The sequence below is a fragment of the Melanotaenia boesemani genome, chromosome 3, assembly GCF_017639745.1.
Source record: "Melanotaenia boesemani isolate fMelBoe1 chromosome 3, fMelBoe1.pri, whole genome shotgun sequence".
NCBI classification, from domain to species: Eukaryota; Metazoa; Chordata; class Actinopteri; order Atheriniformes; family Melanotaeniidae; genus Melanotaenia; species Melanotaenia boesemani.
The window spans coordinates 146,713-171,741 of NC_055684.1; the positions used below are offsets into that span (position 1 = coordinate 146,713).

Consider the following 25,029-nt stretch of genomic DNA (forward strand, 5'->3'; position numbering starts at 1 on the left):
TTTATTATTTTTTTTTTTGTTGTTTATTTTTGTAAAAGTTTGAGGAGATTTTCTGGTGTGTTTATGTACAAGTGTAACAGTTTGTTGTCTGGTGATGTTGTGGATTGAGGGTCGTTGATTCTGTCTGTGATGTTTTTGTTTCCTTTCTTCTTTCCTTTTTGCTTCTCTTTGCTGTCTTCCTTCTTTTTCTGTCCCTCCGGTCAGGTCCAGCAAGATTACATAGATTGCGCGATTCAAAGTAAATAAATAAATGAATCAGATTATGAAGAGGAGCCTTACCTATAAACCTCCCCTTGGCAGAGCTAATTTGTTCAGGATGATACATCAACCAGATTATCATTTTGCTGCTATGATGGACAGGACAAGTTAAAAAAACAAAAAAAAACAAAAAAAAAAAAAAACTGTGTCATCATCAACTTTGTGTAGAATATTAATGGTGGACAGTTAAGAAAAATTGAAAACATGGTTTGTTACATATTTTTGGAGAAACAACAAATCTTATTCCAAAATCATTTAAAAAATGGCAAAAAATGTAATCTTTAAGTTATTAATACTGTTTTAGACTAAACATATCCTTGACCTTAAATGCATCTCAGTGATGATGGTGGAACAACAATGCTTAGTTTCCTCCCTAATTCTTGAAAACTTAACCTTAGTCTTGGTATCCCAACGGCCAAAGATTCTTTTCAGTGGAGGTATGTTAAGTTATTAGTCCTAGCTGGGAAGTTTGTTCTCTGCGTGTAACCCATAGTGTTGTTTATGTTCTTTTTTTTTTTTTTTATATATAATTCATTGTTTTTACACCATCACCCCAAAACAAATTCATTTTTTGTGCAAACTTGTTTGGCAATAAAGAGACGTTCTTATTCTGACACAGTTTATTTCGCTGAGATGCTGAATAAAAATAAGTATCCAGTCAACAACCAAGTAATCAGCTTTGTTTGTTAGAAGATAATAATCTCCTGCTTAAACAATTGAAAATAAAATATACAGAACATAAACTGTATAGCAAGGGGATCAAGTATTACGTGATATTCAATGAGACTAGTAAGTAAATTAAATCTAGGAGATATACATAAACATATATGAAAAATCCAGGTGTGCATATGCATATACATTTATACATTTAACCATCAGTTAAAGTAAAGTGAGGAAAGAGTCATCTCAATGAAATAAGAATTTTCCCAAAGTAAACTTAGTTTTTAAGGCTTTTGAGTTCTCAAGACCACTGAGGTTGGAGCTGTATTGAAAAAGATCTTGTAGAAACTGTGAAGTTCGGCTTGCTGTCAGCCCTTTTCCTTTTATGAATGTGAAATTTCCCTGAGCAACTACTAACAGCAGGTCGCCGCTCACTCTCCTGTGAGATCCTGCTCAACTGTCGCACATCGTATGACGTCATCGATCAGCGCCAATGTAGTTCTGCGCTGCGCTTCTCTTTATTGTCGTGTTTTCAATTACAGTTCACGTCAATAAATTGTAAAAGTATTCTTCGGACAAAGCAAGCGACTCTTCTTCGCCCAGACTCAGAGGACACGGAGATAAGTGTCGATGCCAACGGACGATTAAAACTTTAAATCTCATATTTGGCGCCCAGCTGGAGTTAGTAGCAGAGCCTGCCGCTCAGTCACATCGGACATTATGTGGAAGTAAGTTGATACTCATTTTTTTAGGCCTTTAAATTGTTTAAGTTGTTATAGATAGTGAGTTACTTAAGTTTAGCTTCCCAGACAAACTTACTGTTATACCCATGTCAGTGAAACTGCAGTAACTTTATTTGAAACTAAGATGTTTCGCTAGCTTTTATGGGTTCATTCATCGACAATCGCCCATTGTTGCGACACGGCCACGTGATCGCCATCTTGGTCCTGGCAAGTAAGCTCCTTATTAAATGAATACAAGTGAACGGTTGTTTAATTTAAACGGGATTAAATATAAAACGTTTGTACATTTTGTGTGTGTGTTTTAATATTTATTTTATGGTTGAATCAGTTAAAACTGTTTCTTAATTGTTCAATAACCACTGACAGACAATCGAGTGCTTATTGGGATTAAAGTAAGTTAAAAACATAATGGGTGGACAAAATTACTGTCAAAAGTAAAGGTAAAACCGGGAGTAAATTTGGGTGGCTTCTTTTTTTTTTTTTTTTTTTTCGTTTGTTTTTTTTTCCTGTGTAACACAATAGATATTTATATTATAATTCTCTGGTTTAAAAGGTGTCCCTATATAAAGTAGTAAAGCCTAATTTGTTGTACATCAATACATCCATATTTTTTATTATAATGTAGATAAAAATGGCACAGAATGCAGATTTTACTCAGTATTTTGATAGCCATTGTCATTTTAAAACACAAACAACAAAAACTAACACGATCACAGACTGAGACCTGCGTTTGTAACTAGAAGAGACTAATGATGGAATTAAGCTTTGTTCAAATCCTACATATTTACATTATAAATGTATATTAATATACATTGTGCCTTTTTAAGAAAAATAAACTCAAAATCAAATGTAGAAATAAACGTTCCCGATCCTCTGCTAAGGCTGCAGGTCAGTGGAGAAATAGGATTTACATGCTTTGGTTTCTGTAAGGATTTTGTTCTAATTTTCACAATCAATACCTAAAATGTTGCACAACATATTTGAACATGTTTCAGGGCACTGTGCAGTATACACCAAACTTGGACAAGATGATGGCGAAACTGGACGTGACTGAAGCTGGAGAACTGGAGGTCAACTGGTGGTGGTAGCAGTAACAGAGGAGCTGTGGAACCACACACTTCACAGCATTTTCCTACAGCCAACCTGTCAGCTGTTTACTAAACCTTCTTGTTATTGTTGTTGCTTATATGGGAAAATATTGCATGTTCACTGGTGAGTTATCAGTCTGAAGTTCCCTTAGATAAAATGTGTCCACAACCACACAGAAACAACTTATTTTAGAATTATTAACCACTGTAATGAGGTGTAGATTTATTTATTGATCTTCTTACTCTTTTTACAGAAAGTTTCTAGAACTGTCAATGATGAGGATCGCGAGGAGACCAGAATGACTGTACACCCTGAGGTGGTTGGATATGTACACACCAAAAACACTATTTTAAGCAGCTCAGTACAACTATGCTTGGTAGAGAAAACTGTTACTTGGTAAAATGTTTTCTGTATGTTGTGCAATGAGCAGTATGTATCTAAGTGTGTGTGTATAAATATATAGCTTACAGGTAGTACAGAATTATTACAGTACAGAATGCAAGTATGACGGCTACGTCCCACAATACACCACGTGGGATGACGTGCTTTCCCAAGTTCTCTTAATTGTTTGATCAACACCATCTTGTCCTTTTTGTCTTTTGTTGACAGGAGTGAAATTAATGTTCATGCAAAGAAAATGTTTTTCTGAAGTGGTTTAAACAATAAGGGACTAAAGATGGAAATTAGCTTTGCTAAAGTCATTCATAATTACATTATAAATGTATATTAATATGCAAAAAAAAATCTATAGAAACAATCCTTGTTCCCTTCAGTGACTTAGAAACATGGGATTCATATGCTTTGATTTCTGCAATGATGTTCCAATGTTTACAATCAAAAACTGAAATGTTGGAAAACACACTTGTAAATGTTTCAGGGTGTGTGCAGTGCACACCTGAGAGTTGGCAAGGTGATGGAGAAACTGGTTGAACTGACTGAAGCTGTGGAGAACAGATTGGCTGCAGGAGCAGTAACATCAGCGACTCTGCAGCAGATTCCTACAACCCATCTGTAAGTTATTCACTAAGCCTTTATTGTTGTTTTCATAGATTTGAGTAAAACAGATCTAACGTGCATCTTCATACACTGTTACTACTGTTACAACCTGGGATCCACCCCCACCTGGAGGCTTTGAACATTCAGAACCACTGTGATAAAGATCCACACATTGTCCCTATTTTAGGAAAAAATGGTAAGGCTGTATGTTAAACTTTATGGAGTCACTGCCTTAGTCAAAATATGTCTGCAAACACAGGCACAAACAAAAAACAGCTGTACAAGCCGCTGTAATGTGGTGTTTCAAAAGTTTGTCAAAATATTTTTCTCACATGATCTAAATTTTATCTGTTTGTGATATTGGCTGTTTTAGCGTGAGGTAAAAAGGATCCACAGGAGTCTGGAGGATGGACACAAATACAGAGGAAATGAGAGGTAAGACATCTAATACCATTTAGTAGTCTGTAAGTTGATTACAAGATATGTATTTTCTATGCAGCATCACCTTCAGTAGTTATATATTCATCAGATCAGAGACTAATGATGCTTTAGTCCATCTTAAATTAACTCAGATAAAAAAAAATGATGGCACTTTGATTTTACATATTCACTAACGAATTTTCAGAGTAGATTTAGTGTTTGTCATGTTTCATGTTGCTTTGTTGTGTTTTCTATGATGTAATCTGCAGATTCACGTCTGAGCACAACTCCGGTGGCACAAATTCAATGTTGTGGACAATTGCAGATGAAGAGGAATGTGACACCTCTTTGATCAGAAGTAAGTTATGACTCTAAAACTTGTTTAAGGTTACTTCTAAAAATAATGCTTATCTCTCCAAAGAAAGACAATTTGTTGAAAAGATCTTTCACATTTAATGTGTCACTTTCTGTGTTTGTAGGAGCAACAGATACTTTGAGAACATCAGGAGGGAATCTAAGTTATCAGAAGACAAAGTGGAAGAGGATCGGAGCGCCAAAGCTCTCAACAACCGAAGACATAGAGTGAGTTGAATCACTTATAGATTTGTTTATTTTTAAGATCCTTTAGAATGCATCGGATTTGTGATTTGCTTTTGTATCACATTACAGTGTTGTAGTCAGCAGTTTTATCTCTGGATACAACAACTGAAATGTGTTGTATGAACTGTGCATAAAGATGAAGTTTCTGGCAGTAAAAATTTTTTATTATGTTAATTTTTAAATGTATACATTTAAAGTGTTCTCATTGACCTATAACTGTCATTCTCCATTGAGAGTAATATCTAATGTTTTCTGTTAAAGCTTTTCAATTCACGCCGATCTGCTGCTCGCTCATCTTAACCAATGAGGAGTACAGATACCTGGAACGGGCGCCTGCATGCATGATGAGCGACGAGGAGACGGACACTGAAGACAAAGATGTGTGGAAAGCATGTCCACCTGAATGGACGGCAACAAGACTCACAGATATGTTAGAAAGGTGTTAGCGCCACCTCGTTGACCTACAAAAGATCTCCAGGATGGTGCACCGGAGAGTGCCCAGTGGTGTATATAGCCAGAGGCAGCCGCTGAGAGGAATCATATCCATTTATTTGAAATAAAACTGTGTGCTTTAATTAAGAAAAAAAGAAAAACATTGGTCTGTTTTTCATGTCTGACATGTTTTCATTCAGCTATGCAGTTATGTAGATGCACCTGATTTATTAGACTGCTTCATTCTATTCTGTTCCCACTGTTCAGTTAATAATGCTGATATTCTTTATACAGTTTAATCTGACAATGTCATTTTATAAATGCTTGCTGAAATAGTAATGTGTAAATTGGTCAAATGATTTGTACAACATGATGATGGTACACAAACCAAGATTAAAGACTGTCACATTATACGTAACTATGATTGTGATGTTTGAAACTGACTGGGTGATTTTAATGCCTGCTAAGATCTTAAAAGATAAGAACTTAGTACTTTTACATGAAAGGTTACATGCCAAACCATATAATTAATGAAGAGAACCATTAAATCAGACATATTGCATAAATGAAAAATCCGCGAATATCCCGCGGGCATTCGTCACGGATGTTCCACGTATTTCCCGTGATCTGTGAACATGATCTGCCAATGATGCGGTCAGTATCCTAGGCGATCTAAAATTGGATCCGTGAGGGATCACATGAACACGCATCTTGTGGATACCTCGCGGGTGAAAATCCGGGTTTTTGGATCTTTAGTGGTCCGGATCCGGAGGGATCTAAAAATAGGATCCGTGAGGGATGCGGCGGGGATTTCCCCGTATCTTGTCCGTATTTGCGACAGTTACGGACAGATAGCGGTATCGGATCGCTCCGTATCTTGGTACTTTTCGTCCAGTGTTACCTATTTATCACCCACCAAATTCAGTTTAAATACACATTTGGTTGGTTGGTGGGTGTAAATTTAGAGCCATGTATGAATGTATGTATGTCTCTGTGTAATATATATATATATATATATATATATATATATGTGTGTGTGTGTGTGTGTGTGTGTGTGTTGGTATACCTGGTATAGATGTACAAATCACCTGACATACCACCTGGGAAAAGTGGATTATTGGGATTAGACTGACATGGCCAGTGTCAGTCTAATTCAAGAGTTGTTTTTTTTTATTTTCACAGTCTGAAACTCATTTTTTTTACCTGATATGATAAAAATATGAGCTTACTATACAGATGACATAATATACATGCATTAAATAATTTCTAAAAGTAATATTTACCTGAGTTTTTGGACTGTCAGTGTATTACCCTCACTTGACATTTTGTGTGTGTGTATGCGTGCCAAGCGGTAGCTCGATGCCATTACATCTTCACACACACACACACATACTGGTTTCCCGCAATTGATTACACACAACCGGAAGAGGCCAGGAATTTTCCCGGGAGCACGTGGTGGGAAGATGTAATGGAGAAATCGACAGGTAAGCACTATCTTAACTTGTTTTTCTGTGTATTTATTGTATTTTGCATGTAAACGTAAAGTCTAGAACCCAATGTGGTTTGTTTATTAAGTGTTTGATGGTACTTTTGTAAATATCGTGTGAAAAAATGTCGAGTATACCAAACTGTGATAGCTCAATAGACGTTGCATATTTGGATTTCTTAATAACAAAAACGTTGTTTAATCGATGCATTCAGGTAAATTAATCTTATATCAGCCAGGCCTGGGACAGTATATTTGACTGGTTAGTTGCCTTCACTTTAAACAACCACTGATGGTTGTCATTATCGCCGTGCACAGGTATAGTTAAATAGCTAATCCTAGCTGTTAGCTTCGTATTGAGCTGTAAAGGAACCCTTTACACGACTTTGGGTTATTTAAATCTCCATTTTTCGTCTGCAGTGCACTCGTGAGAAACTGGCATTTTAATTTGGCACGTGCTTTTATATTAACTGGTTTAGAGCTTTCTTTTTTCAATGCAAAAACACAACATATTTCTAATGTTTATATAAAAAATGGGGAGTAAAGCAGGTTCACAGTTAAACTTAACGTCTGATTTGTATCTCGTTTTCGTGTTACTCTTTAACTGACACCCGCTGGTACCGTCAGTTAATTCAGTGTTGCCAACTTGGCGACTTTCGCTGGATAGTTTCAACGAGTGTCTGACAACATATTAGTGAGGAGAAATGAACAAAAGTATCTGTATTATGTAGCCATTGCTATGTTTGTGTCCAAATCTCGCGAGTTATCCCGAAATCGCGATAACTCACGTCAAAACACCAGTGGGAGATTCCGCTACCTGCCTCAGGTGAAGTGAGACAATTGGAGTGATTTTGTGCCGGATCACCTGATAGTTAGTTTATTTCTAAATAACAGGATAAAACAAAAGCAATGGGTCGTCAGTGCAGATAGTGGAATCTTCCACCGTTGTTTTGACGCAAGTTATTGCGGGATAACTCGCGAAATTTGAACACAGACTCCAAAACAGCAATCGCCAGGTATACTTTCCTTTATTTCTCCTCTAGTATGTTGTCAGGCACTCGTTGAGACTATCTGAGCACCTCAGTGTACATTTTTTGCCCTATATTTTAAAATGTTTTCTTAATGCTTTTAATGTTTTATGTAAAGCACTTTGATTTATCTTGTACATGAAATGTGCTATACAAATAAGCTTGCTTGCTTGCATGTGTTTTACAATCAACCATAAAAAAGTTAACTCTATCTCTGGGTATATAGGCTGAAAGACAATGAAAATGCCAAAACGGAGGAATTTAAATCCAAAGCATGATGCAGAGTTTCACATTGAAACTAGAAAAGACAAAAGAGGACTTGATGCTAAATACATCAGTGATTTCAAAGGTTAGCTACATCTCACAATGACTGCTATCTGAAAACTGAGCGTTTTGCCTGACTTTTCATAACTTTTTTTTATGTCTTGAACAGGTAGGGGTGTCTTTGCTTGTGAGCCATTTGAGAAAGGAGACTTCCTTTTAGAATATCGTGGTGAACGTGTCAGCAAACAGGAATGTGAGAGACGAGTGAGGGTTTACCATGATGCCTTGAAACATTTTATGTTCGAGTTTCGCTTTGATGGAAAACTTTGGTGGTGCGTATTAAAGCTGATGCTTTATTTGATTGCAGTGGTCAGACACATTGCCTTTGATTGTCAGAACCTAAATGGGTTCTGAAATCAGGAAAATACACATTGCAAGACATATATTTTTTTTTCTTTATGAAGTGTTAACGCAGCAAAAGAAGATGGATCGTTTGGCAGACTGGTTAATGATGACCATATCAACCCAAATGCCAGAATTAAGTATTTAAGTGTGCAAGGAAAGCCCCACTTGTGTTTGTTTGCAATCCGGGACATTAACCCAGGAGACGAGATCACATATAATTATGGTAACTCAGACTGGCCATGGAGATGCAAGGTGAGTAACTATTCAGGCTCTAATAATAATTGTTAATGGGGAAACGGTGTAGGTGGAAAATATTTTGGTGGACTGGATTACATTAATTTTGATGTTTGTCAATTTAACATGTAGGAATCTGGTATGAAGTCTTCAAATGACTGTGATGACACACCCTCCAAGGAATGTCTGACAACAGCCCATGTGAATGCACTGAAACAACGGGGGGTAAAGGAATGTACAATTTATATGTGCTCTTGGCTAGTCCATCACTATATTTGGATTTTAAGGTTTCACATTATGGCATTCAATTTTCATCTCACACTGTTGCCTGGTAAAACCATGACATGGCTGTAAACATCTTAACTTAGTTCAGAATGTGTGTGAGGAACCACCTGCTACATGGTGGGATGTACGGACATATTACCTGTGTATATGTGGACACATCAGTTGGAGGCTTTTCATTCTTTTGGAATCTCACTTTGCGTGTGTGTGTGTGTGTGTGAGGTCACCTGATTTTGTGGTGGTTTGTACTGACACAGTAACCCAGTGTATTTAATGGCCCGAAAGTCACACTCCCACTGATGTTTACTTCCTGTCCCCTCACAGCAATATGCTCCAGAAATACCTCCCAGAGATCCTAATGCTGCTGATGATGAGCAGGTACGTCTCAGTGTTGAATGGACTGCTCGGTAGTTTTAATCCTTGTAGGGTTTTTGAGTCTACAAAGGTTGCACTGGGAATAAAAACTGCTGAGCCTCATCTTTCATGTTTATTTCTACTAGCTCAGTGTTGTGACCAAACCTTCCTTCTTCTTCCGATTCTTCTGGTCTACATTGTTTTTTTTTTCCCATCTGTCCTGTGTTTTAGTGCATGATGGAGACAGGGCACGCTTCCATATCTGTGAGCCAGAGGGAGCAGAGTCCAGAATTTGAGCCCCAGCCCAGTTCTGTAGAGGTAAGTAATGTTCACCTGATTTTGTGGTGGTTTGTACTGACACAGTAACCCAGTGTATTTAATGGCCCGAAAGTCACACTCCCACTGATGTTTACTTCCTGTCTCCTTCAAGTTTCTATTGTCACTTTTTATTTTGATTGATAAATAATTTTCAAATAATATGGGCTGCACAGTCGTGTGGTGGTTAGCACTTCAGCCTAACAGATGGTCGCTAGTTTGAACCCCAGCTGAGGAGGGGTTTGGACAGTTCCAACAGTGGCCTTCCTATGTGGAGCTTGCATGTTCTCCCCGTCTCAGTGTGGGTTATCCACAGGTACTCCGGCTTCGTCCCACTGTCCAAAGACATGCTTGTTAGGCTTATTGGTTACTCTAAATTGTCCCTAGGAGTGAATGTGAGCGTAAGTGGTTGTTTGTCTCTGTGTTAGCCCTGTGACAGAATGGTGACCTGTCCAGGTTGTACCCTGACCCTTGCCTGATAATAGCTGGGATAGGCTCCAGCAACCCCCACCACCCTGAATTATACAAGCAGTACATAAAATGAATGAATACATGAGAAATTTCACAGAAGGCTTGTTGTCTCTAAGGTGTTTATATACATTTACCTTCGCCAAGGAAGTTATGTTTTATCGGGGTTTGTTTGTCTGTCCGTTAGTTAGCAACATAACTCAAAAAGTTAGGGACGGATCTTGATGAAATTTTCAGAACTTGTTGTGAATGTCAATGAACAAATAATTATATTTTGGTGATGATCCATGACTGCAATGTTGGATGACAGTCAATATGCTTGGCAGAGTTCTGCTCTCTCTGAAATCTTGTCTAGTTGTATATATGTATTTATATGTTGTTGTTTTTTTGTTTTATTTTTGTCAGTGTCCTAAACACCATGTGGTGTGTAGGGATATGTCTGCCTTTGACAAGTGCAGTCACTGCCTGGGACCTTTCAGCTCTCTGAGATGGATGGGGTTCAAATGCAAAGGTAAAATATCTATTGAGTGCACAACCTGTGAAAAATAAGTGTCTTGGTTGAGTGGATAAGGTCTAAAACCCTTTAAGTCACATGGTGCAAATGACCACAGGTCATATTTAAACCCAGGTCACCTGTTTTGATGACCATAGTCTCAGTGTATGGGACACACAACAGAACTATCTGATTATTGGCACATCCTCTTGCACAATTTGAAAGCTTGTTTTAGGCCACATCCACATGCAGCCAAACCAGGTCTTCAGCTTGAATTTGTATTCTGTCAAGACAGAATTGGCTCCAATCCTGCTTTTGTCTATAAGTATTTGTCAAATTGCTGTCGCATATCAAATCAAATCCCATTTGACTTGCTACATATATACTATGAATTCCATTCAAAATAATTTACTGAATAGCTGTAGTTTAAATGCCAGACCTGTAAATCATGCTGTAATGCTGCTGTAGTGTACGCTATATAGAAAGTAGGGTTGGGCATTGTTTGAATTTGAATGATTTCGGTTCCCATTGCGATTCCTCCATTTCAAATCCAATTCCTCTAAGAAGCAGGGCCAAAAAAGTTAACATGTTTTAAATGAGCTTGTCAAATACAGGGCACTCTATTATTTGTATTTTTGATGAAACTCTTTTTCAATTCACTGTTTTCTTGTAGTGCTTTTAGTTTTTCTATTGCTACTTTTAAGTTTAGTTGAATCGGAAAGTTAGATAATAGGCAGCTTTCTGGTTGTTATCTGTGGTAGATTTAAGAACATGTTGTACATGTCACTGTGTGGCCACTTGCACATTGTGGAGGAATGGTATAGATTTATCTATAGAATCCCAATCATACGTAGTACAAGCTTCAACCCAACCATGGGTGACGCCATTGTTGTTTTGTGCGATTAGGGCATGCAGGCTAACAGAGAAGCAGGGGATTTGTGTTCGGGAGATGTGATTTGATATTTACTCACACTGGGATGAAGTTTAAAATTTGAGCAGATAAGATCTCCTAGATCTCCCAATTCTTTATGGATGGGAGTCCTATATGATCAAAACTTCAGTAGTTTCTAAACTGAGGTTTGTGTGGACAGAATCTTAATTGGCACAGAGAAGGAAGTAATTGAATGTTCCTGTGTAGAGTTGGACTTGAGACAAAAATGTTGTAAATCTGTTTCAGTTTGTCCCGGACTCTGGCATATATCTTGCTACAAACGGATGACAGGTCAGGATGAAACATCAGACCTCGATGAGTGTAAGAGCTCTGGAAGCGAGTATGTACCGGACTCCGATTCAGGGGATTCTGATTCTGACTCAAGGTCACCCTCATCATCATTGCCTCATCAGTCAAAAATGCATTTGAGTCGAAGACTACAGCTACTGAGTGGCAACACATCCACTGTGTTGGACACAAGTATTCCAGATGAAGCTGGTACATCAAAATATTGTCCGGCTCCGGCTGATGACATAGACGATGCTGCCATTGACCCGGACTCGACCGCTGGACATATGGATGTCAGTGCTGATGAAACATCTGATTTAGCAGTTCCTGAACAAAACTCGTCAAATAGGAAAGTTAAGAAGAAATGCAGTTTGACTCCCACACATCCCAGCTTGACCAATAGAAACTTCTGTTTCGTTTGTGGTAAGCCACAAAGTAGACTGACTCGACACCTGAAAACCCACATGTCACACCCAGAAGTATCATATGCATTTTATCTGCCAGAGCACTCGAAGGAACGCAAAGTGTTATTTGAAAAAATGAGAAATAAGGGAAATTTTAAACACAACTCAGCCATTCTTCAAGGTGAAATGGGTCAATTGAAAGTGAAGAGAAAGCCAAAAGCTGCTGCTGTGACTGGGAATTTTGTGCACTGTATGCACTGTATGGGTTTATATATCCGCAAAGAACTATGGCGACATGTGCGGCGATGTCCCTGTAGGCCACACAACAAGGATTCGGAGGAACCGACTGGGAGAACCAGAGTGCTGATTATGGCTACGGCCCAGGAGACGGTGTTCAGCCAACACTTTTCAAGTGGAATGTGGAAGATTCTGAGCTCCATGAAGATGGATGAAACTGGTCTGGCTGTGAGAAATGACCTCTCCATTGTGCACTTTGCCCAGTCACTTTATAACAGACACGGACAAGACCCCACAAAACACGAGTATGTGCGACAGAAGCTTCGTGAAGTGGGAAGGCTGCTGGTCTGTCTGCGCAGTGACTTCTCAATACACAGCATGGAGGAAGCCATCAAGCCAAGTAACTTTGAGATGGTTGTTAAGGCAGTTCAGAAAGTTGCTGGCTTTGATGAAGAAAAGCTGTCCTATCGTACACCAAGCCTAGCTTTGAAACTGGGGCACACACTAAACAAGATCTGCGACATTGTTCACTGTCGAGCTCTGATGGCTGAGGATGACAGACTTGTTAAGTCAGCTGAAACATTCAGTAGACTGTACACCTCCAAGTGGTGCGAGCTGGTTTCCCACAGTGCTCTGAACACGCTGAGTAGTGTGAAGTATAATAAACCAGCAACACTGCCCTTCACAGAGGACGTTCGGACACTACACCTGTACCTGCAGAAGTCTGCAGATGCTGCTGTTAGCAGCTTGATGGAGGAAGCCACACCCAAGACGTATGCTGAGCTAAGTAAAGTTATTTTAGCGCAAATCATTCTATTTAATTGGAGATGTGCTGGAGAAGTGTCAAAAATGCGTCTCAAAAGTTTTGAGGAACGAGACAGAACAAAGCTGCACCAAGATGTCGCCATGGCCCTGTCCAAACTGGAGCAGCAGCTGTGCAGCTACTTCACCAGAGTGGAAATTGTTGGGAAGAGAGAGAGGAAGGTGGTTGTTCTTCTTACACCGCGTATGGTGGATGCCCTGACACGACTGACAAGTAAAAGAAAGGAATGTGGTGTCTATAACAACAATGTTTTCCTGTTTGGAAGACCTCAAGCTCTGAGCCACTACAGAGGACAGGACTGCCTACGGATATATGCAAGCCAGTGTGGAGCAAAGCACCCCGAGCTCCTCAGGTCCACCCAGCTGAGGAAGCATGTCGCGACACTCTCTCAGATCCTGAATCTGAAAAACAATGAACTTGACCAAGTTGCTGATTTCCTTGGACATGATATCCGTGTCCATCGGGACTTCTATAGGTTGCCAGTCCCAACCATGCAGTTGGCCAAGATTTCTAAACTGCTTTTGTCGATGGAAAAAGGAGATCTTTCTGGCCTGCAGGGGAAATCACTGGATGAAATTGAGATTGAAGGTGAGTACAGATCAAACTAGGGTTGGGCATTCTTTAAATTTTAGTGATTCCAGTTTCTAATGATTCTTTATTCCAAATAATTTAGTGGCAGGGGCAAAAAAAGTTAAGTTTTCATGTTTTAAATGAAGAAAGATGAAATGATAAGGGGTGAACCAAAAGTCAGAAAGAAAAGATACACCAACACAGCCAACTGTTGCATCTGTCGAAAAAGTAAAGTGTTCCACTAGTTTTGTCCCATCTTTGAGTCATCAATCCACTGTGTCTGTTACTATTGTCTGATGATTCCCTTTGTCCAGATGAGATATCAGTCAGTGACTCTGAAGCTAAAGACAGTGGGAGTGACTCAGAAGACAGCAGCACAGAAGATAAGGGACCACAACTTGAAGACGTGGAAGATCTGGGTCAGTCCTCGGGCTGTCCTGTCAAGGAGCTATCACAGAACTCTGGGGACTCGGGTAAGTAATTTATTTGTACTGGGTATTCTCTCAGGATCTTGGGCAACAGCAGCTGGGTACAGGTCATTATAACTGAGTCCTATTTTGTTGTCATCAGAAGTGCTGTCAGACATAACATCCACAGCAGGACAGACTATACTTCAATCTGAAGGTAAGACCAGTTTTTTGGTATTTGGATAATGCTAAGATATGCAATGACTTTAAATTTCCAGAAGAATAATGTGAGAAGAAATAAGAGCAAATAAAGTGAAATGCACTGCATGAAACTTGACACAATGGCATATTTTAAATAATGAGGTGTTTATGCAATTGCCTGCTTAGCAATGGGTGGAACTCAACTCAACTCAACTCAACTTTATTTATATAGCCCTTTAAAACAACCACAGCTGAAACAAAGTGCTGTACATAAATGGACAAAGCAACACAAAGTACAAAATTAACCAGGAAATAAATAATATCATAAAATATAATAAAATAATTGTTAATTGTTTTAAAAACAGTTTTAAAACAATGAACAATTTTAAAAGAACAAATATAAACAAATAAAACCAATAATAAAACAAACCACTGCACATTAAAACAGGAACAGTCTCATACTGGGCTGAAAGCCAAAGAATAAAAATGGGTTTTAAGATGAGTTTTAAAAATAGACATAGGGTGGAACATTTATTTTTTATTTTATTTTTTTTAATAGCAACCTGAAATATTAGTTTTATATGTAGAATAGTTCAAATTTTTACACACGACTATGAAATCAATCTCAAATTCATTCAACAAAATTGTTTACTGCACCATCTCTGCCAAATCTATCTTACAGCACAGGACGAGTCCAAAGATGTGAACCTCCAGGTGACACCAACAGGTGTAGATTTGTACTCTCCTGTTCTGTCCTGTCACCAGCTGGTGATTTTTGTTTTCCTAGAAAGTGGAGTAGCAAATCAATTTTTAATTTTTCACTTTGAGTTCCCATTCAATATGAGACACACCTCTAACATCGCACCAATATTGGGACCAGTTCCTCTAGATTGGTAGAATGGGGTGCCGGCCCCCCTCTTTACAAACCAAGGGGACCAAGGGGTGTGTTCCAACTACAGAGGGCTCACACTCCTCAGCCCCCCTGTGAAGGTCTATTCAAGGGTCCTGGAGGATGGTCAAACAGATGCACTATATATCCAATAGCATTCTCTCACCTGCCTTGACTCTCATTTGAACGTCAGTTCATCTCATTCTTCATCCATAGGGTTCAATATGGCGTGGGTCCATCTTTCCAGCTATAACAGCTTCAACATTTCTGGAAAGGCTGTCCATAAGTTTTAGGAATGTGTTTATGGATTTTTTTTTTTTTTTAAAAACCATTCTTCCATAAGAGTATTTGTGAGGTCACTGATGTCGAACCAGAAGGCCTGGCTCTGTCTAATTCATCCCAAAAGTGTTTTATTGGGTCGAGTTCAGCACTCTGCAGGCAAGTCTAGTGCATCCACACCAAACTCTCTCATCCAGGTCTTTATGACCCTTGCTTTGTGCACTGGTGCACAGTCATGTTGGAAGAGGAGGGGTTCATCTCTAAACTTTTCCCACAAATCTTGGGAATATGGAATTGTCCAGAATCTCTTGGTACTCTGATGCTGCACAAAGGCCTTCTAATGGAAATGATGACTGATATGAATTAAATGATAGGTGGGTTATTTTTGGCATGTTGGTTTATTTTTTTTTATATATTTGCCTGGTGGCGGGCCGCCTTGGCCTGGCAGCTGGCAGGCCTGTACAATGGTAGGGTAAACACTGTCAGTGATATTAACATGGAAATTAACGAGCAGTTCTACATGTATTCCAAGGAAAATTATTATAAATTGGAAACTAATCAGTTTAAGCATGAATAGGTTTAGAAATCTTGTTCGGCTTGGGCGTGATGCTGCGGGGACAGGCTGGCCCTGCAACAAAGGGCAACACTCATTTGATTACGTTTTTAATTATTGTTTATTATTGCTATTTCCTTAACTCTTATAATAGATTAGATTAGATAAACTTTATTGATCCCGCGGACGGGGAAATTCACGTATTACAGCAGCAAGCAGAGAAAGTGAAAAAAGAAAGAATAAATAGATAAACTTAAGAATTAAATATAACACAATAAACATAAAAACAATAACAGTATAAGGTGACGGTATAAATGACTGTGTAAACGGTGTAAACAGACTACAACATGACGGCCTGATTCAGGTGTTACAGATTGTTGTAGAGTCTGACAGCAGTTGGGATGAAGGACCTGCGGAGCCTCTTTCTTACACCGTGGGTGTAGCAGTCTGCTGCTGAAGGAGCTGCTCAGGGACCCCACAGTGTAATGTAGGGGGTGAGAGGTGTTGCTCATGATGGATGTCAGTTTAGCTAACATCCTTCTCTCCCCCACTTCCTCTACGGAGTCCAGAGGACAATCCAGGACAGAGCTCGCTCTCCTGATCAGTTTATTGATCCTGCTCCTGTCCCTGTCTGTGCTGCTCCCTCTCCAGCAGACCACAGCATAGAATATGGCTGAGGCCACCACAGAGTCATAAAAAGTCCTAAGGAGAGTCCCACACACTCCGAAGGACCTCAGTCTCCTCAGCAGGTGGAGGCGACTCTGTCCCTTCTTGTAGAGGGCGTGGGTGTTTGTAGACCAGTCCAGTTTGTTGTTTAGGTGAACACCCAGGAATTTATAGTTCTCCACCACCTCTATGTCCGATCCCTGGATGTTCACCTGTGCGAGAGAGGATGCTTTCCTCTGGTAGTCCAAAATCATCTCCTTTGTCTTGCTGGTATTTAGCTGGAGCTGGTTACGCTCACTCCAGCTGACAAAGTCCCTGATGACTGTCCTGTACTCCAGATCGTCCCCCTCAGAAACACAGCCAACAACGACTGTGTCATCGGAGAACTTCTGGATGTGGCAGTGTGTGTTATTGTAAGTGAAGTCCGAAGTGTAGAGAGTGAAGAGGAAAGGAGAGAGCACCGTACCCTGAGGGGCACCTGTGCTGCAGAGCACCACGTCAGACTCACAGTGCTGCAGCCTCACACACTGTGGTCTGTTGGTGAGATAGTCCTTAATCCATGCAGTCAGGTGTTGGTCTACTCCCATACTTTTCATCTTCACTCTTAGCAGTGAAGGCTGGATAGTATTAAAAGCGCTGGAGAAGTCGAAAAACATGAGTCTCACAGCACTTCCGCTGACCTCCAGGTGTTGCAGTGATCTGTGCAGCAGGTAAATCACGGCGTCGTCCACTCCAATCCCAGGCCGGTAGGCAAACTGCAGGGGGTCCAGCTGAGTGTCCACCAGGGGTCTTAGCTGTTTCAGAATGATCCTCTACATGGTCTTCATCATGTGAGAAGTCAAGGCAACAGGCCTGAAGTGGTTGGGCTCCTTTGGGCACCTTATCTTCGGTACCGGGACCACACAGGAGGTCTTCCACAGGGCCGGGACTTTCTCTAGGCTCAGGCTCAGATTGAACATGTGCCTGACCACACCACAGAGCTGTTCAGCACAGTCCTTGAGTAGTCTGGGGCTGATGCCGTCTGGTCCTGGGGCCTTCCTTGCCTTGATCTTTTTAAGTTGACTTCTCACCTGATCGTTTGTTATGGAGAGGGGGGTGGAGGATAACTGAAGTGGTGATGTGGGGGTGATGAGTGGTGAGAGTGTTAGAGGAGGGATAGAGGGGGGTGGTGAACTAGTTGGAAGGGGGGCAGTGGGCTGGTGGGCGTCAGATGTTGAGGGTGGCAGGTCGAGGAGAGGGGGGAGGAGGGCGGCTGACCAGAGGAGGTGTGAAGAGGTGGTAGTGGGGGTGGGGGTGGTAGAGGGAGGTGAGGCAGAATCAAATCTGTTGAAGAACAGATTTAATTCATCTGCCCAGTCCTTGTCCCCGCTGATTTGGTCTCTCCCCACTCCTTTTCCATGGCCTGCGATGTTCTGCAGTCCTCTCCAGACGTCCCTGGTGTTGTTCTGCTCCAGCTTCTTCTCCAGTTTCCTCCTGTAGGAATCCTTCCCCTTCCTGATTTTATATCGGAGCTCCCTCTGAACTCTGCGCAGCTCCTCCTTGTCCCCCGAGTTAAAGACCCTTTTCTTCTCATTTAGTAGGGCCTTAATCTCAGAGGTTACCCAGGGTTTGTTATTGGGAAAAAACCGCACCGACTTGGATGGCACAGTGTTATCCATACAGAAATTTATGTAATCCGTGATGCAGTGGGTCATACTGTCAATGTCACTGCCATGGGGGCTGCAGAGTGCATCCCAATCTGTTGACTGGAAGCAGTCTCTGAGCCTAGCACTGCACTCCTCAGACCATTGTTTCACAGGCCTCTTCACAGGGGGTTGTTTATTCACCACCGGGGTGTAGTCTGTGACGAGGTGTACAAGACTGTGATCTGAGCGACCCAGCGGGGGGAGGGGGGATGAGGTGTATGCATCCTTAATGTTTGCATAAACAAGGTCCAAAGTTTTATTGCCTCTAGTGTGGCATTTCACATACTGGGTGAAGGTGGAAGAGCAGAGGACAGGGAAGCATGGTTGAAGTCACCGGAGATTAGGAGGAGGGACTGGGGATGCTGGTTTAGAAGATTGGAGACGATGGTGTGGATCAGATCTGTAGCTGCAGCAGCGACCGCTGAGGGGGGGATGTACACTGTCACCGCAATAACATGTGAAACCTCCCTCGGGAGGTAGTATGGCCGCATACTAACAGCTAACAGTTCCACGTCTCTGGTGCAGAGTTGCTCCTTTACAGTTAAATGTCCAGGGTGGCACCATCTGTTGTTCACAAACACAGCGATCCCCCCTCCCTTCTTCTTACCGCTCTCCGCTGCGTTCCTGTCCGCACAAACCAGCTGGAATCCGTCCAGGGTGACGTGAGAGTCTGGAGAAAGTTTACTCAACCACGTCTCAGTTAAACACATGAGGCTGCACTCACGGTACTCCCTCTGCAGCCGGGTCAGCGCCGTTAGCTCTTCCATCTTGTTGGGGAGAGATCTTACATTCCCCATGATGACAGACGGTAAACAAGGCTTGTACCGTCTTTTCCGTTCCCTGCGCTTAACTCCCGATCTACAGCCTCGTTTCCTCCTCCGTAACTCCTTGGGGATCTCCGGCCTCTCCAGGGTGTGTGTCGCAGGGCTAACAGCTGATCCCGGGAGTAAACAATGGAGCCGTGGTTGAGTGTGTATCCCACAGCTACACCAAAAAGTTCCGATAATAGCAAGGCGCAAGCTACAAAAGTAAAGAAGTGGGCCTCCATAGCTTCACCCTCACATAAAGTGCCGATGTGACGTAAAATAAGTGATAAAAATAGAATAGAAACACACTAAAAAAGATAGGAAAGTAGCTGCTGTAACAAGTCGCCACTCAAGCGGCGCCTGCGTTAATTGTTAATTAATTGTTAAATGTTAATTAATTTTAGCTAATTTTCTTTTTCCCTCTTGCATTTCTTTCAGGAAAAAATGCTGACCAAGAGCATGAAGCAAGAAGACTCCCAAAGAGAATGTGGTCAAAAGCTGAGGTTGCTGCAGTGATGCGACATTTTGGAAATCACATTTCCAAAGGAAAACTTGCCTCCAAAGCTGAATGCAGCCAGTGCAAGGACGCAGAAGACCCTGTGTTGTCACAAAGAACAGTACAGAATATACGAGACTTTGTGAGAAACCGAATAACCACAACCAAGAGGGAATCCAGAAGAAAACTTTAGATCCTTTGATGCTAGAAATGTAGATCGTTCCAATCACTTTTTTTTTTAAGTCCCATCTGCTTTTATTTCTTCTATTATTGCAGCATAACTGAGTATGGGCCATTTACCTGGTTTTACCCCAGTTTAGCAGTGTTGTTAAACACGGTTTTTCATATTTTCAAAACACCCGGCTGTTGTTGAGCCATTTTTTGGTTTAAGTCTGCACCTAGGTGTTTAAAGGCATATTCCACCCCTGGCTGAAATTTAGCCCCCCTCCGCAGTTCCCTGAGTTGGAGTAGTGGGCAGAAGTGTTTCTGGCATTGTCTGAATAGTTCCCCTATCTGAATGCCGCCTACTCAGTCCTTCAATGTGAAATCGCAATTTCACCGAGTGGTGGAATATGACATTAAGGAGCTGATGTTCAAAATAAAATAACACTTTCGTCATCTATTCATGCAGTCAGGTTTCTTCATGTTTGTTGCTGTCGCAGTGACTTCATTGCCTACTTCACCTCACCTTCACCTCATACATTGATGCTTAATACTATTTTGTGTTTGTGCTTTTGTCATACAAAAAGACTTCAGTGGATGAAAATTTTATTTAAATTATTATACTTTATCCCAACAGGGAAGTTGAGGTTCTGCATTTGATCCATTTCTGGAGGAACACTAGCACAGAGCATCTCTAGACCAGAGGGCTGCTACTAAGGCAAGGCAAGGCAGTTTATTTGTATAGCACATTTCATGTACAGGACAATTCAAAGTGCTTTACATAAAACAAAGGCATTACAGATATTTAAAATAGTAAAAGGCATCAACACATAATCACAATAAAATAATAAATTACATTAAAATGATTAAAAGCAAGATAAGTTAAAAAAGTTTAAAAAAGTTACCGTGCAGACTTCATGCATAGGCGCATGAGAAAAGAAATATTTTTAACCTGGATTTAAAAATGTCTACATTTGGGGAAAGTTTAATCTCCACTGTCAGTTTGTTCCATTTGTTTGCAGCATAACAGCTAAATGCTGCTTCTCCATGTTTAGTCTGGACTCTGGTTTGGACTAGTTGACCAGAGTCTTTGGATCTAAGAGCTCCGCTATGTTTATATTCTCTGAACATATCACAGATGTATTCTGGGCCTAAACCATTCTGGGATTTGTAAACAAGCAGAAGGGTTTTAAAATCTATTCTTTGACTGACTGGAAGCCAGTGTAAAGATTTCAAAACTGGTGTGATGTGTTCAGATCTCTTAGTCCTGGTTAAAACTCTAGCAGCAGCGTTCTGGATGAGCTGCAGATGTTTACTGCTCTTTTTAGGAAGTCCTGTTAAAAGACCATTACAGTAATCCAGCCTACTGGAGATGAATGCATGGATGAGTTTCTCTTGGTCTTTCTGGGAGACTAAACTTTTAATTCTGTTGATGTTTCTGAGCTGGTAAAAAGCTTCTTAGTGACAGCTTTGATGTGGCTGCTGAAAGTCAGATCTGAGTCTATCAACACTCCCAGATTACGAACTTGGTTGGTGATTTTAAGAGCCCGAGTCTCCAAGTGTTTACCAATGCTGACCCTCTTCTCTTTGCTACCAAACAGAATAATCTCAGTTTTGTCTTCATTTAATTGTAGGAAGTTCTCCTTCATCCAGGTGTTTATTTTCTCCAGACACTGACACAGTAAGTCTGCTGGACTGCAGTCATCTGGTGACAGAGACACATAAAGTTGGGTATCATCAGCATAACTTTGATAATTAATGCTATAGTTCTGTAATATTTGACGCAAAGGGAGCACATACAAGTTGAACAGAATTGGTCCAAGGACTGACCCCTGGGGGACTCCACAAGTCATGGCCACTCGCTCGGATTCATAGCTGCCGATCGTAACAAAATAACTCTGGCCTTCTAAATAGGACCTGAACCAGTTAAGGACCGCTCCAGAAAGTCCAACCCAGTTTTCTAGCCTGTGCAACAGGATTTTGTGATCTACAGTATCAAACGCAGCAAGTAGGTGGGATTTAAGGACCTTGCTGAAGGGCCCACAGTAGTTCACCCAAGTACCGTGCCAGGGGATCGAACCCAGGGTTCCCACATCAAAGCCCACCGAATTACCACTGGGCTACCCACTCCCCCATCTCTGAATAATGTAGTTTGTTTGTGTCCCCCGAATACATGTTAGTGTCTGGCAGTGTAATGCCTGGTAGTGTATTTATGTTAATTTGGGGGTGTTGGGGGTGTGGCTTCCTTGTCCCTTTAAAGTCGGTATAAACCTATTGTGTCTCCATAAACCACAATTCAAAAGTCACCATAGACCACCATAAAGTCAGGTCTGGTATCTCAGGCTGTGTAGCTTCTTTTTGAAAGCTGAAGTGTGCTAAATATTTTTCAATTTTTTTGCTGTGGTTTAGCCAGAGTCCCATCCCTCTAGAGTCAAAGGAAAGGTGTGTCAGTGTAATCCACCAACATACCAACGTACTCTCCCATCTCTCCAGAACCTGTACGCCTCCAGGACACTGGGCCTTGCGGGCCGGATCGCAGCCGACCCTTCTCATCCTGGTCATGGACTTTTTGAGCCACTCCCCTCAGGCAGAAGGCTACGGTCCATCCGGACCAGAACCTCTCGCCACAAGAAGAGTTTCTACCCCTCTGCTGTTGGACTCATGAACGAGAACTCTAGGCCATAAACGCTCTGTCTCAGTCACAGGACCTGTGCTTCATGCAAAAAGAGACAAACATACCAAGCTACTTTACTGTCACTTTAGCATACTTTCTGGATTATGCTCTAATTCCATACCCATCCTGTATATTTTGTAATTTTGTGTTAAAGTGTAGAGACTTTATTTTGTTTTAAAATTTTTATTTTATATTTATTGCATGCTTAAACTTATAACTTATATTGTTTTTATGTCTGCACCAAGTACCGCAGCATTTTCCTAATGATGTGAACCTGTTCACTCATATGGCAATAAAAAACCTTTCTGATTCTGATTTCTGATTCTGATTCTGATTCTGATACCGGTTTTTGGATTTTGTCAGTCTAAACCACATAAACCAGTATGTGTGTGTGTGTGTGTGTGTATATCCGTTGGCTAGCTTAGTTTGAATCTATTCCTGAATCACAAATTTTCATACCCCAGACACTAAAACTAAAGCCAAAATAGCCAAACATTACTGTTTGAAACACATTTCAATGATCTTTGGAAATAGTTATGGTCTTCAAATGGTTTATTGAGATTTGATTTGGTAATTAAGGGAAATAAAAGCCCAATATTGCCACCCATTTATTGACTGAGAGACCCACTGATGCATTTGTAGACCCCTCCCTCATTCTGATCTTCTATATTCAATGTTTTTTTTATTATTATTACTTTTAAGTTGCATATTTTTTTATCTATATTTGTTTTCACTGTATTTATCAGCACATGCCATGGTAGAAATATTTGTTGAGAGAGGCCTTCAGTCTCTAATCAAAAGTCACTTGGTTTCTTATTTTGTCTTTTTCAGACATCTGACATTGTACTGCACAGATAACTTGTCTGGAGGGGTTACCCATATTTGTACGTGATACCTCTAAGAAGCTGTTATTGACATGCCAGGTAAGTGCAGAATGTTTTTTATTCTTTTGTGCAGTCACAGGCACAAATTAACTGTTTATCTGCTTTTTTCTTACTCTTGTGCATGACACTGAATAAGATAAGTTTAATATGAAATTAGCTGAAATGTAGTACAGTCCTCCCACTGTATGCTGTGTGATTGCTGAACATTTGAACTTTTGGTTTCAAAAGGACACTGATCCAGCTGACAAGCAGACCACAGGGGTCCAAATGGGTATCCTCACTGTTCTAGTAGATGACGACGCACCTCCCTCCACACCTACAGTAAACAGTATTGCCAAAATAGTGTCTTTCGGGTATACCCATCACTTCCTTTTAAATGGCTTGGTGGGAATTTCTAAAAATAGCCAAGTCTTCACTTATTCCATGTAAGTTACACCCATCTGGAACAACCCTGAAATCCTGCAAAACAAAAAGATGATTAATGGAAAAATAAAGGAATAAAACAGAACATATAATAGAAAATAGAAACTTCTGGTCATTTAAAATTCTCACTTCACAATAAGGATTCAGCAGCACAAAATTTTTAGAATAGCACCAGCTTAAATCTATTATATGTAAAAAATATACCATTAACCAATTAAACTTACAGCTACCTATTAGGGTGGTAGAATTCATGAATCTCAATGCCCCAAAGCTATTATCAAAAACATATAGACTATTATCCAAACTAGAAGACTCAATCTGTCTTCCAACTTCAAAATGGGAGGGTGACTTATCCAGTAACTTTAATAAAGATAAATGGTCACAAATATGTTTAAACACCTTTAAAATGACTTCAAATATGTAACTAATACAATTCAAAATTCTGCATAGAACTCATTATACAGGACAAAGGATGTTCAGGATGGGTCTGTCACAATCAAACATCTGCCCACACTGCAATGAAGACACACCTGACAACTACCTCCATGCCTTGTGGTCCTGCACACCTGTCCGCAGGTTCTGGCTTCAGGTATGTGTGGACATGCCAAACCCTGCACTGTGTCTACTAGGTGACTTGTCAACAGTTAGCTGAATTTCAGTCCCTCTGGGCCCCTGTGATTGGCTCCATAACTTAGTATAGGTGGAGGACTGTGACCTTTTCGCTTTGGAGGCTGGAAAATGGCCGGGAGTGATTGATGGTTGAGGGTTCTTGGTGGTTTCCTGTGGTACGAGACCGGGATGCTCTGCGGTGGGGGCCGCTCTGGGTCCGGCCCTGTCGGGGGCTGTGGGGGCCAGCGGTTGGGGTTGCCGTGTGGCCAGGCTATTCTTGTCATGGGTTTCCACACGTTGGGGCTTCCTCCACCCCTTTTCCCTTATATGGATGTGAGGCGGATCCTATGATTAAGGCTGCGCAGCTGAGGAGAATCGGGCTCATCATGTCACCTGTATAAAGATTCCTGGCTCATCTTCAGTCTTCGCTGGATCGTTGCAACTACTAGTGATAACCAGACGATTTCTCTTCTGAGTCTGAAGTCTCTTTACCTGTGTTCTGACCTGCCTGTGTT

At 40.8% G+C, this 25,029-nt stretch overlaps 1 protein-coding gene and 2 long non-coding RNA genes across 3 annotated transcripts; all 3 read left to right on the top strand.

The window, feature by feature from the left end:
* The first annotated feature begins 3,523 nt into the window (after window positions 1-3,523).
* Window positions 3,524-4,717, top strand: LOC121636897. The gene is made up of 4 exons (XR_006009781.1): window positions 3,524-3,761; window positions 4,120-4,181; window positions 4,436-4,524; window positions 4,646-4,717. It is a non-coding gene; the product is annotated as an uncharacterized LOC121636897 (long non-coding RNA).
* Window positions 4,718-6,368: 1,651 nt separating this feature from the next.
* LOC121637079 lies at window positions 6,369-8,388 on the top strand. The gene is made up of 3 exons (XR_006009797.1): window positions 6,369-6,682; window positions 7,939-8,061; window positions 8,146-8,388. It is a non-coding gene; the product is annotated as an uncharacterized LOC121637079 (long non-coding RNA).
* A 571-nt stretch (window positions 8,389-8,959) lies between these two features.
* Window positions 8,960-13,724, top strand: LOC121636345. The gene is made up of 6 exons (XM_041979774.1): window positions 8,960-8,965; window positions 9,222-9,275; window positions 9,483-9,569; window positions 10,440-10,545; window positions 11,705-13,584; window positions 13,686-13,724. The coding sequence occupies exons 1-6, from the start codon at window positions 8,960-8,962 to the stop codon at window positions 13,722-13,724; spliced, it is 2,172 nt and encodes a 723-aa protein (XP_041835708.1).
* Window positions 13,725-25,029: the final 11,305 nt, after the last annotated feature.